Source organism: Scomber japonicus, chromosome 15, assembly GCF_027409825.1.
Source record: "Scomber japonicus isolate fScoJap1 chromosome 15, fScoJap1.pri, whole genome shotgun sequence".
Classification (NCBI taxonomy): Eukaryota; Metazoa; Chordata; class Actinopteri; order Scombriformes; family Scombridae; genus Scomber; species Scomber japonicus.
The window spans coordinates 30,419,522-30,431,902 of NC_070592.1; the positions used below are offsets into that span (position 1 = coordinate 30,419,522).

A 12,381-nucleotide genomic window follows, 5' to 3' on the forward strand; every position below is an offset into this window, starting at 1 on the left:
ACCCAAAGGTTAACCACTTAACACACGCCCCTGTTTTTTATGCTGTTAGCCTAAACGACATGCCCAAGTTGTGAGCAGCACAGATCCCACATAGTTTGAGACTCAGATAAGTGTCTGGTATCATTGGAAAGGAAACACTCTCAGGATTCTTGTAAAAGTGTCTGTGTGATTCTGTGACTTACTGACAAAGAGTGGCAGAGGTTACAATGATGGGGTTGTTTACTCGCCCATAGGTTTGCCTTTACAATGACATGTGTACCGACATTCAGGGACCTCTCAGCGGGATATAGACACAATGAGGCCACAGCCACAGGTCTTGGCTTCATGCAGTCCATATTTGGAGTCAAAAGACCAAAAGATGAATTTTTCAGAATTATTTTTCAACAGGTATGTCCATGCATTTTCCTCAGGTCCTTTTTGGAGACTCCAAATGGACACTTGATTACCAAAGCTGTATAACCGCAATCAAACACCTATAACTTCACATCCCCTTTCCCTACAATCAAAATCTTGGTCTCTAATGAAAGCTGACGCCATATTATTATTATTATATTATTATTATTATTATTATTATTATTACATATAACCATATTTTTTTTGTTTGGCCATATCTATCTATCTATCTATCTGTTTATTTTGCTATGAGTCATATGTCAAGTCGAAGAAGAACCAACCGTGTACCAAAATGCCGTGTGCGTAATGATATATGGTTCAACTCTTTTACGCACAGGGCGCACGCTGGTTACGCTTGGAGTTTGTTTATGGACAGCCAAACCTGATAGCTTAGTGTCATACACCGTTGGAAACCTCTGACTATTGGCTAAAAGATTATCAACTTCATTTCACCGAATATTTCCATAGGCTAGAACAGCAGTCAATCAAAGCCATGTCGTCATTGTTGTCGGTCACATGTCCTCATTGGCTTTGGAGACATGTACTGCCTAATCCTAAACACCGATTGGCCTGTGTGTGGTGTCGTCAGAAGCAGAAGAGGCTCACGGTCGTAAACATCTAGTCACGTGTACTCTGAGATGGACGTGCAGGTCAGGAAATGACGTAAACGGACCGTATATAGTTTGTTATTTGTGTTATTACGTTACGTGTTGGACTAAATTCATGGACATATTGAGGAAAGTATTTCGGTTTTATGGAAACGGATTTCATATTTCACAAGAATGGATACTTGGCGAGCTGTACAGAAAGTCCTGAGTCATAAGATGATCGTTGTGGATAAAGGGAAGACTTTGAAGGTATGTAGGCATTATAGCTTTTCTTACTTAGCTCAGGGGCTAGCCGAGCTAATCGCTAATACTATTACGGCTGTGAGCAACCATATAAGTTGTGAGTGGTCTTGAATGAATCAGGACAATCTAAGCTTTCCAACGATGTACAGCATGAGTATATATGTTTAAGGCTTGGTGTTTAAAACATCCAGAAGAACGTGTGGCTACCTCCTAACATCCGTCCCGTCCCGTAGGAGGAACAGCGTGCGTTAAGTGGTTAAATTGCTGATGTGAGGTTTGGGGTTAGCTGACCTGGCTGGATTAACAAGGACACTGTGATCAACAGTTCGTCTGCACCTGTGCCTGTGCATTGATTTGCGATGTGAAATAACAACAGGAATTGGGAACCTGTTAATCACAGCATTGGAAGTAGCTTTGTGGCAGCTAGTAGGAGATAGTGGACCATGGTAAGGGCAATGAACCAGGGAAAGTGTCAGTACCTGGGTTGATCGCCAGGGGGAGCTTGTGAGAGACGCAGTACTGTTTACTACCGGAGTAGGCGGAGAAGAAGAAGGCTCCGGGAGGGGGGCATGGCTAGTGAATAGTCAATCACGGGGGGCAGCGGTCTGGACAGCATGCTGGATGTTAGCTGCTAATACTCTGCTACCCAGACTGTTGGGGTGGAGTCCGTCAGCCCGGATTAGGGAAGGACGGTTCCAGAATAGGTTGAAGTTATCAATGAAACCAATATTGTGGATTCTGCTGGCGGACTGGAGCCAGGTGTTAAGACTGAAGATTCTGGAGAAGCGCCCAGCTCCGCGGCCATCAGTTGGCAGAGGTCCGCTGAGCCAGACATCCTTTCCACAGCTGTTTAAGAAGCTAAAAAGGGCATTAAAGTCCTTTTTAGTCAGCTCCGACTGCTGGCGAGCCGTGTCATTGGTTCCTACATGAACTAGGACCCGGTTGATGGATGATGGGAGAGAGCACAGCAGGCCGGGGAGCTTATCCAGGATAACCGGCACCGTGGCTCCAGGAAAGAAGTGTGTGGCTGCGTTGTAGAAGCAAGTGTTTCTGATAATTGAGTCTCCTACTATGAGTGTGGTAGGAGCGAAGAGGGGTCGAGGAGGCGATGACTGTGGGTTTTCAGTGCTCTGTGCCTGAGCAGGGGTGTGCTGTGGCCAGGCAGCAGCTACGTACCTAGGAGAGGTATCGATAGCTGGCTCAGGGTGAGGATGAGCACCGGCAGCAGCATCGTACCTAGGAGAGGTATCGATAGCCGGCTCGGGGTGAGGATGAGCACCGGCAGCAGCATCGTACCTAGGAGAGGTATTGCTACCCGGCTCGGTGTGAGGAAGAGCCCCGGCAGCAGCATCGTACCTAGGAGAGGTATCAATAGCTGGCTTGGGGTGAGGAAGAGCACCGGAGCAGCGCATCACAGCCTCTCTTAGGATCCGGCGCTGAGAGCAGGAGGTCTTGGACCGGGATGAGGGTCGCAGATTCGGGCCCGGGCGAGTAAGCCGGTGCTTGGATGGTGCTGCATCATTTGGCTGTTTATCAGTTCAGGGAGTTGGAGAGCACTGAACGATTCGGTGAACGAATCATTTTAATGAATGGATTCTAGAGATTCAGTACAGTTAACTGCCGTTCCCATCACTAGTGTATGTCTCTTAGGCCAGTCCAAAAAGTCTGAGAGTTATGCCGAACTGTAGGTCAGATAAAGAGACTTGGAATACGTTGAAGTCAGCTTTATTCACCGATGCTTAGTGTGGAAGAAAATAAAATACCAATAGTTGTCGATGGAGTAAGGTGGTGTGCGACTGTCCTCCTGAGTTGTTTTGGCAGATCTCGACAACAGATGTGTATCCAATTCAGGGAAGTCCTTGCCTAGGGAAAGATGGTTTTAAAACACCAGTGTCAAAAAGATATATAGCCTTATACTGGATAAAAACAAGGTGGAAAGTAGGTTTTTATTACCATTAAATGGTAATTTAAGTGATTTTGCTTGATAGAAGTACATGTTAAGAGAATTATAAAGGATAAGTTAGTTAATTTTCATGATTAAGTTATAGTACATTGAAGTGGTGCATAAAAATGCAACAATACAGTAAATAATTTATGTGAATGTTAAAATAGTAATTGTTTTGACATAAGAAATGCATAGTAAGACATATGCTACTGTAAGAAGATATGATAGAGGGAACATTCATTGTAGATAATTTATTGTTAAAGTTAAAAACGACAATTCATGGAAAATGGTTCATGTTAAAATTACTAGTAATACTAAAATAAGGTAATTGTAGTACAAGTATATCCTTAATTGTTGGTTATATGACGTATGATATTTTGAGAGAGAAAATACTTTAATGAGATCTCATCTAAGACACATAAAGAGAACCAAATAACTTATTATCCTGCACTATCTGTGTAGGTTGTTTTTTTGTGACCAGATAGAATCAAAGATGGCGAGCCCAGCCCGTGACCCTGTGGACAGTTGGAGAAATGGTGTGGCCAACCGTAGGAACTGCCCACAGAGGACATCTGATTTAAAGTGATACCCATTTTCAGTGGGTTACAGATAAGACACAAACACTAGTTATCCTACCCGGGTAGTAGTAGCAATAGCAGTGAACACTTGGAACAGATACAACACAAGTAACTTTGAATTGAGCTCTTTAATCACAAGGAGCTGTGGATTAAAGTAACAATTCGTGAACTAAAGGACATTTCATTGGAGGTTTTCGGCTTCCATAAGGGACTATTTCTGTTGATTTTCTTATTTGATTTATTTATTTGATTTGTTATTTTCCATTCTTTTCAAACGAATTACGTCACGTTAAGTACTGTGTATTATTGTGTATACGGTTTGAGGCAATAAATTGTCACTGTTCAACCATACATTAATTCACTTCCTGAATCATTCAAAACAGCCGCTAATCGGACCTCGATAGATGTTAGTGTCTTATTATTACTACTTTGGATTGACACTGAGGACGCTATCTGCATCTGAGTTAAATATGTGAGTGTCACAGCAAAGGGTCTGAATACTTATGTTCACGTGATATTTCAGGTTTTCTTTTTTAATTCATTAGCAAAAACTTTCATTATTCTGTGTTTGCGCATTATGGGCTGCTGAGTGTTAATTGATGAGAAAAAAATGAATTTAAATTATTTTAACATAAGGCTGAAACATAAGAAATGGTAAAAATTGAAGGGGGTCTGAATACTTTCTGAATGCACTGTAACTCTATATTCTACATTTTCTTTCTTGTTTTCTGTAATTTCATCCTTTAACTCTGCTTCCTGATGTCAGGCTCAATCTTGTTGCCGAATGAAGTGAGCTGCACTAACACTATTATAAGGGTTAGGGCCTGTAAAAAAAGTCTTTGTCTGCTGAGGGTTTTCTGAGCATTGCAACTATGAGAGCATCTTTTACTGTAGTTACATCCTACCTGAATGAGAAACAGGTGTGTCTGCCGTGAAGTGATTAAACTCTGCTCTTTGACTGTTTGAGGCTATTGACACACATTTTGACAGGCATCCAGCAGCAGGCATCTTTCATTGCTTCATGCTTCGGGACACTCAACAAAATGGACCTTTGTATGATAAAGTTTTGGTCTTTTTAGATAGCATGTTTGCAGAAGATGTACTCCTGCAGCTTTTTGATGTGGTTCCCATCCTTTCTTTGATGTACAGAAAAAAAACCCAAAAAACAAAGACACCAGGGTATGGCAGGATGTGGAGTCTGTTAGGATAACGTATTATAAGCCTGTGCTTAACAGTATCAATAGCGCATCAATAGATGTGTAATTATAGCTTGTATGTAATGTTTAATGGTCGAAGTTCAGCACAGAGGCGTTAGAAAACTCCAGGAGAAAACAAAAAAACAGTGGCAGCACCCGTGTTTACCACTGAGCCCTGCACTACACAGGTTTTTAAGTTCACTGCCCTACTTAAGGCCAATTTGAGAGTTATTAAGGAAGGGCAGAATGTCCCTGATTCATTGTTTTAACCAACATGTTCACCATACCTTATATAGGGACTTCAACTACTGCCTCGAAATTCTGAAATGGTAAATGGACTGTACTTATATTGTGCTTTTCTAGTCTTTTTGACCACACAAAGCACTTTTACACTACATGTCACCCGTTCACACACACATTCATATACTGATGGCAGGGGCTAACACGCAGGGTGCCAACCTGCTCATCAGCAGGAAACTAAGCATAAACATACAGTCACACACTGTGCAGCCATGATGAGCAGTTTGGGTTTAAGTATCTTGCCCAAGGACACACTGACATGTGGACTGGAGGAGCCGGAAAGCGAACCACTCATCGGTGGACAACCGCGCTACCTTCTGAGCCAAAGTCACAACAACAATGAATTAAAACAATTAGTCTAGTTTGGTCTATAAAAAGAGTGTGTTTCATTGCAATGCATATTAATTTAAAACAGCCTTTATAAACAGTCAAGTTTCCCTTACTGTAAGAATTCCTCCTGCTTGTACTGGCTTCATGGAGCCAAATTTCCAAATGGCCAAAAGTCATTTTGTGCAAGAACTTTGAAGTTTATCTGAGGCTTTTATGAAGCTTCAGCTGTCTGAGTTATATATCAAGTGCATATCTGCCATATTTACAGTCATCAAATTCTTTATTTCAAACTTCACCAAGCTTTGGTGGTAAGTATGGCAACAAAAACAGGCCACTTTGGCACTAAAATGGATATCTACTTGATCTGACTCATTTGGACTGCTGAAGCTACTACCTTCAGATAAACTAGATACATTTTTGCACAGACAATGGACTGTGGATTTTGGGCCCCATTACTTGCATTGTAAATGCATTATGAAGCGATGCTCTAATGACCCATATGAACAGGAGCCATGATTACAGAAAGAAAAACATGTTTCAGTGTTGATTTCGGCTCCTGATTGTTTTAAGGCACAAAATTATGTACAGTATGTAATTTATTATGTGTACACATAATAAATTATAGAGAAAGGTACATGCCAAAGTAGTATTTAAACTGCCTCTTCTTTGTATAAATTAATTTCAGATGAGCCAAAAGTTATTATGTTTGAATGTGTCTTTCTGCTCACCTCAAGAAGCCATAATTCAATTAATGCACCTTTAATGGGTTAGCCTGTAAGCAGTATCTTCATATCCTCATATACTGATGTGAAGTTTCATTAAAGCAGTTTTAATTGTAGGGCTGCAATTAAAAATTTATTTTCTTCATAGATTCATCTGTCTGTTATTTTCTTGATTAAACAATTAGTTGTTTGGTTTATAAAATGTCAGAAAACAGTGGAAAAATAATTTCCAAAGCCCAAGATGTGTCCTCATGTCTTGTTTTGTATTGACCAACAGGCAATTCCTCAAATATTCAGGTTACTGTCATAGAGGACTAAATAAACCAGGAAATAGTCTCATTTGAGCTGGAATGAAAAATTTTGGCCATTTCTTCTTAAAAATGACTCAAAACAATTAATCAATTATCAAAAGTTTGCAATTAATTTAATAGTTGACAACTAATTATCTAATTATTAAATAATTGCAGCTTTATTTAAATTTATGATAATGTAGCAGAATAAAAGTATAAAGTCTACAGTACTTTTGTCAATTTAGTTGCTGCTAGAAACCAGTTACAGTTCAGCTCCCTCTTGTTAATCAACACACTGACTGTCTTTTTACTGTCCCTGCAGGATATGATTGACAAAGGGTCTGCAGGTAACATCCTGTTATCATCCAGCGCAGGTGATTCTATTCACTGTTTACATTAGCCCACAGTATTTAAAGAGAAAAAAAAGAATGGATACATGAGACAATAAAGCGTCTTAACATGTTGCTGCAGCTGGATCAAGCCCTACTAGCCTGGGGGTGAAGACATCCTATCCACAATAAAACAAAGTATGACATTTGTTGAAAAGAGATTTTCATCACTGACTAATGCCTCTGTTGTTAGGGAGTTCCTGTTGGCAGTGAGCCTGTCTGGCATGCCTGCAGCATTATGTCCGAAACATAGACTTGTCAACAATTTTAATTCATTTATTTTAGACAGTGGTACAAATATGAAAAAGAACTCAATGTTCTTGTACAAAAATAAATTATACAATATTCAACATCACAATCTAAACCTGAAGATGAACCTAGACTGTTTACTTTTATTTCTATCTGGTACTGTTCTTACATATCTGGTTACTATTTTCACACTAATATTCCTCCATCAGTGTAATAATGAAGAAAGGAGTGGCTTTTAGAAGATTTCCTGTGTAGTTGCAGGACTAGCTTACTCCTCACTGAGTCATTCTCTGATTTTTCCTCTGTTTGCCACTGTTGGCAGTTGTGTCCTTGTGTTCTGAGACATTCTGCTTTCTGGAATACCGTTTGCACTTGCAGGAGGTCACCACAGTTATCTTGTAGGTCCTAGAGCTCCCGTCCTGGCACTGCAGCCAGATCCGCTGGGTCCGAGTGCGGTCAATGATGCAGCGCCACTCCTGGGCCTCGCGGCGGCTCCAATACCTCCCTGTGTAACTCCCACCGCCGATCCAGTTGGGCAGCAGGTGGGCTGGTAGGCACTCCCCAGCACACACCAGCTCCTTGATGGGGTTGAGACTGGTGCATTGGCCATCAGAGATGTATTTTGTGGACCTCAGCTCCCTGCAACCCACCTGACTCTGGTCTGGGCCTGAGAGAGGAAAATATACTGTCTCAATAACTGTTACTGTTCAGTTTGCAATGTGCAAACTTACGCTAGATACCACTAAATCCTACACACATATTAGTTCCTATTTTTTTTATTCATCCCACAGTTAATGCAAAAAATAAATAAAATAAAAATTGCTATGACTTATAAATCAAGGTAATGACTTAAGCTGCAGGTCAAAATACTAAGAATTCTGATACTGAATGCTCAACTCTGTTATTTGTCATAACTGATTTTTTTTTTTAAACTCTATTTATTTAGCTTTTTTTGTTTTACATAAACAAGAGTCATTGCACAACAATGCACGTTGTCATAACTGATTCAAGTCAATTCAAAAAATTAAAAATGTATCCTCCATCACGCCAATAAGACAGACATGATTCCATGCGTTTTATTTACTATATAGATAAGAAGCAGCATGACTGAGCAAGATAAACGTAAAAATGCCATATGTGTACAGGAACTACCTGGCGCTTAACCATTTGGACTCACCATTACGCGCAGTATCAGCCGGCCCTCTCCCGCCGTTCCTCGCTTTGTTCGTGGCTTCACCAGCCAGCTTGTGCTGCGTGTCGTGGAGCGGCTGGACATTGAATGACTCTGTGTCGTCGTTGTGAACGGCTGAGCTACTCGTGCCCAGTAACAAGAGGAACACGAGGAGCTGGAATGCGCTGGCAAGACGGGTCATGACTGCACCCGGCGGCTCCTGTCAGTGACAATATGAGACCTAACCTGCTGCAGCTGCTTCTTATATACCCTCTATTGTAAGAAGTATGAATGAACAAGTGCACACCCACCTGAACTGCAACCTACAACTATCATTCCTGTGCGACAAAATCTGAGTAAATTTCAAAAATAATTAAATAAATCTTAGTTTACTTTCATACTTTCATTGACATCCGTTATACACCACCGTCTACTTCAACTTAACGTGATGCCTGAATCACCGCATTTTTCTCTGCACCGACATATGTTTTTGATCGCTGAGTCATCGGGTTCAGTCATTCTATAGGATGCTTATGTGTTGGTATAAGTATCATCGTCAGCAACCAGACAACTTTACAGTCGATTCCCGTTTTTCTTCAACAGTATAATTATAAATTATAAATATTCTTAATCTTAACACTATAGTTTTATGCCGTGCAGTTTTTATCTTGAACTATTACATCACCACAGTAATGAAAAATATGTTATTTCCAGACACACAACATTCCCAGTTTCCCATCCAAACACAGATACAAGACGATCAATCAACCTTTCTTAGAAAAAAAAGAAATTGGTTCCACCTAATCTTTTCGATTTATGAACACATTTATGAAATTAAGATATATATATATATATATATATATATATATATATATATATATATATATATATATATATATATATATGTATAATGTGTTGGAGTATTTTTTTCTGCTCTTATATGACATTATTTACATCATGTCTCAGGAATGATGATCCCAGGCAAAATTGCCAACCCACATTTATGTCAGCCATGGCCACCAAACATGATAAAGTTTGCCTACACACATTTTTTTTTTTGAGCTTAAAAATACAATTATGGGATCTCGATGGTTAACTTCATTGGAAGCTGGTATTTTAATGTGAAAATATTTTACAGGATACAAATAAGATTATGTGTCTCCACCTCGTGGCTGAATCTGGTTTACTGCAGGCCGACTGGTGACCAACTCCACCAAGCTTACTTGATCCTCGTAATAATAATATTGTTATTATTATCATCATCATTATTATTATAATCATCATCATGAGGGTGGTTACCTAGTGTCTTGGAGGAATCTTCTTTGATATACTTTTAACTTCACATAATCTGATAATCAGACTGAACTTTCATTTAATTTCAAATAATTGATTATATTTAAACTGCTGAACAAATGGGTTAAATCAGGCTGGTATAGACTGGTGGTGGTAAATAAGTAAGTAAAGCTTTATTTATATAGCACAGATAAAACATTACAAAGTGCCTACCACACAAAATTTAAACAAATAAATTAGGGCTGTCAGCGTTAACGCGTTAATCGCGATTACATTAATGCAATCCATAACGCGTTAATTTTTTTAAATCGCATTTTAATGTTGCAAGCCTTTTTGTCCCTTCTACTCACCCGTAGACGGCTCCTCTAGCTGTAGCGCTATGCTTTGAAGTGGCCTCCTGCAGTAAACCTACCGCAGTGATGGAAAGTAATAGAGCTACTGGACTTTTGAACGGCTTGTTTAACTTTAAAAAACTTTGAGACGGTTCAGTTGACAAGTCAAAAGTAAAATGCAACCTGTGTCAAACGGAGTTTAACTACACCAGAGTACGTTGATTTTGAGTTAGCACCTCCATGGTAAACACCCAGGTGCAGCCAAGCGTTTTGGAGTGTGGGAGTCGCAGCAGAGCCGTGATCGATTCTCAGACACTCTGGTAAGAAATGCTTTACATTATGGGCTTAAAACTGCCTTGAAATGTAAAATAAGAGGATTTAAACCCTTCAACAGGCAGGGATGGAAAATGAGATGTAAGTAAAATATTTCCACTCATATTTTTAATATATTGTAACGTCCCTCAATAAACACCGAGACGTTTAGCTGGCTCTTTATTCCTTTTTATTACACAGGCTACTGTGGGCTGTAGCCAACGCCAAAACAACAAAACCTAATGTAGTAGCTCCTTAGCCACACATGTGCTGCCGTCTTCTTCTCAGAGGCTAACAACAACAACACACCTGCACGCTAGCTGCAAGTCTCACTCTCAAGACGCGTTCACAGACACTCGGGAAAAACAGCACTTTAACTGAACAGAACAGAACTGGCACAAAACAGTAACATGCCCAGTTCGTTACAATATTTTGGATTTTATGAGTTGTATCTCCACCAGGATGCGTTGCCCTTATTAAGGTATAAAATGGTGATAATGATAAAAACACCTAAAAGTGTTACATAGAAAAGTGATACATTCCGGTCATTAATATCACACATACTAGTTTCTAAACTGATTTTTATAAATTCTATCAAAGTATAGACCTACCACAAGCTTCAACAGGATGTTAAAGAGTCTCCTGGTGCACGCTGCCTGTTTAAGGGTTAAACATGCAATTCAAAATGCGATTAATCGCAATTAACTATGGAAATTCTGCGATTAATCGCAATTTAAAAAATTAATCGTTTGACAGCCCTAAAATAAATACCTAAGGCAGAATGAATTACAATATAAAACACTGCTCCACTAAGGAGGGACTACAATGTTGGTGATAGCCTTGCTACAAGGCAACCATACATGTAAGAGTAGAAAAGAACCGGTTTGGTTATTATTAATTATATGACTAATGATTATCCTAAATAATTATTCATTATTAACAAGAAATTAAAGAATAATCAGTTCTAATGATTAATATGGGGCACCACCTTTTTGATTTGCCTCAATCAGTCATTAAAGCAGAAAAGGTGAAGGTGTGAAACTCCGAGCACTGTCTATTTTGATCAGCCACTTATCACAATAACATATGCACAATGATCATAAAAATGCTTCTCTTTAAAGCTGCAACAATTTATTAACAAATTATTGATCAACAAGTTAATCAATTGTACAACCATTATAACTAATAGACAAACAACAACAGATGTTTATGACTGTACAAATAAACAGGTGTGTGTGTGTGTGTGTGTGTGTATGTAGGAGAGAAGAGGGGTGCGTGTGTGTCTATGTGCGTGTGGGCACAGGGAGAGAAGGGTGTGTGTGAGAGAGGGGGGTGTTCAGGAGCATGAGGGGTCCAGGTTGACAGACTCCACAGTCTCGTCACACAAGAACAGGAAGCGGATACGGGGCACCGTTTCCGCTGGACAGAGTGGTGCGAGGGCGCCCACTCGTGGTCAAATTTCCCAAACACACCGGTTCAGTGACACCCACGTGGGGAATGAATGAGGCTAGGATATAGCTTAGCTTTTATCCTCTGCTACCTCACTAACACCTGAGTGGTGTGGGATGTGAATGTGTATGTGTGTGCGTGATTAGTAAGAGGAAGAGAGAAAGAAAGCAGATGGCGATTAACACAGAGAGAAAGGGTTAGGACACGGGTCACTTGATACTGGCTGCACTTGGGCACTCACACTAGTGCCCATGCATGTTTGCCTCCTAAAGTCAGGATTATTTGGCTCGTGTGAGTGCAAGTGTACCGTGCTTGAGTACGGTACACTTCCCTGGCACGGTACGTTTGGAAGAGGTGTGCTTGAGCACGGTATACTTGGTCACGCATGCACACTAGGGATTAATATTTTTCCTGAAGACATTTTAAATACCGGGAAAAGAAACCAATTTTCCAGGGAGTCCCGGCTTATCGATTATTAATTAAGGCAACACTAGCTGAGCCCTGGTCATTTCAAGCAACACTAAATGCAACTAGGAGACATTATAATACATTGTGTATTATTTTATCATTATAAAGGCAAA

General features: G+C 40.0%; 1 protein-coding gene across 1 annotated transcript; it reads right to left on the reverse strand.

Annotated features, from left to right (window-relative positions):
- Positions 1 to 7,518: 7,518 nt before the first annotated feature.
- Positions 7,519 to 8,616, reverse strand: LOC128373968 (sclerostin domain-containing protein 1-like). Its single transcript, XM_053334171.1, has 2 exons — positions 8,421 to 8,616; positions 7,519 to 7,910 (listed from the first exon to the last, which is right to left on the reverse strand). The coding sequence occupies exons 1-2, from the start codon at positions 8,614 to 8,616 to the stop codon at positions 7,519 to 7,521; spliced, it is 588 nt and encodes a 195-aa protein (XP_053190146.1).
- Positions 8,617 to 12,381: the final 3,765 nt, after the last annotated feature.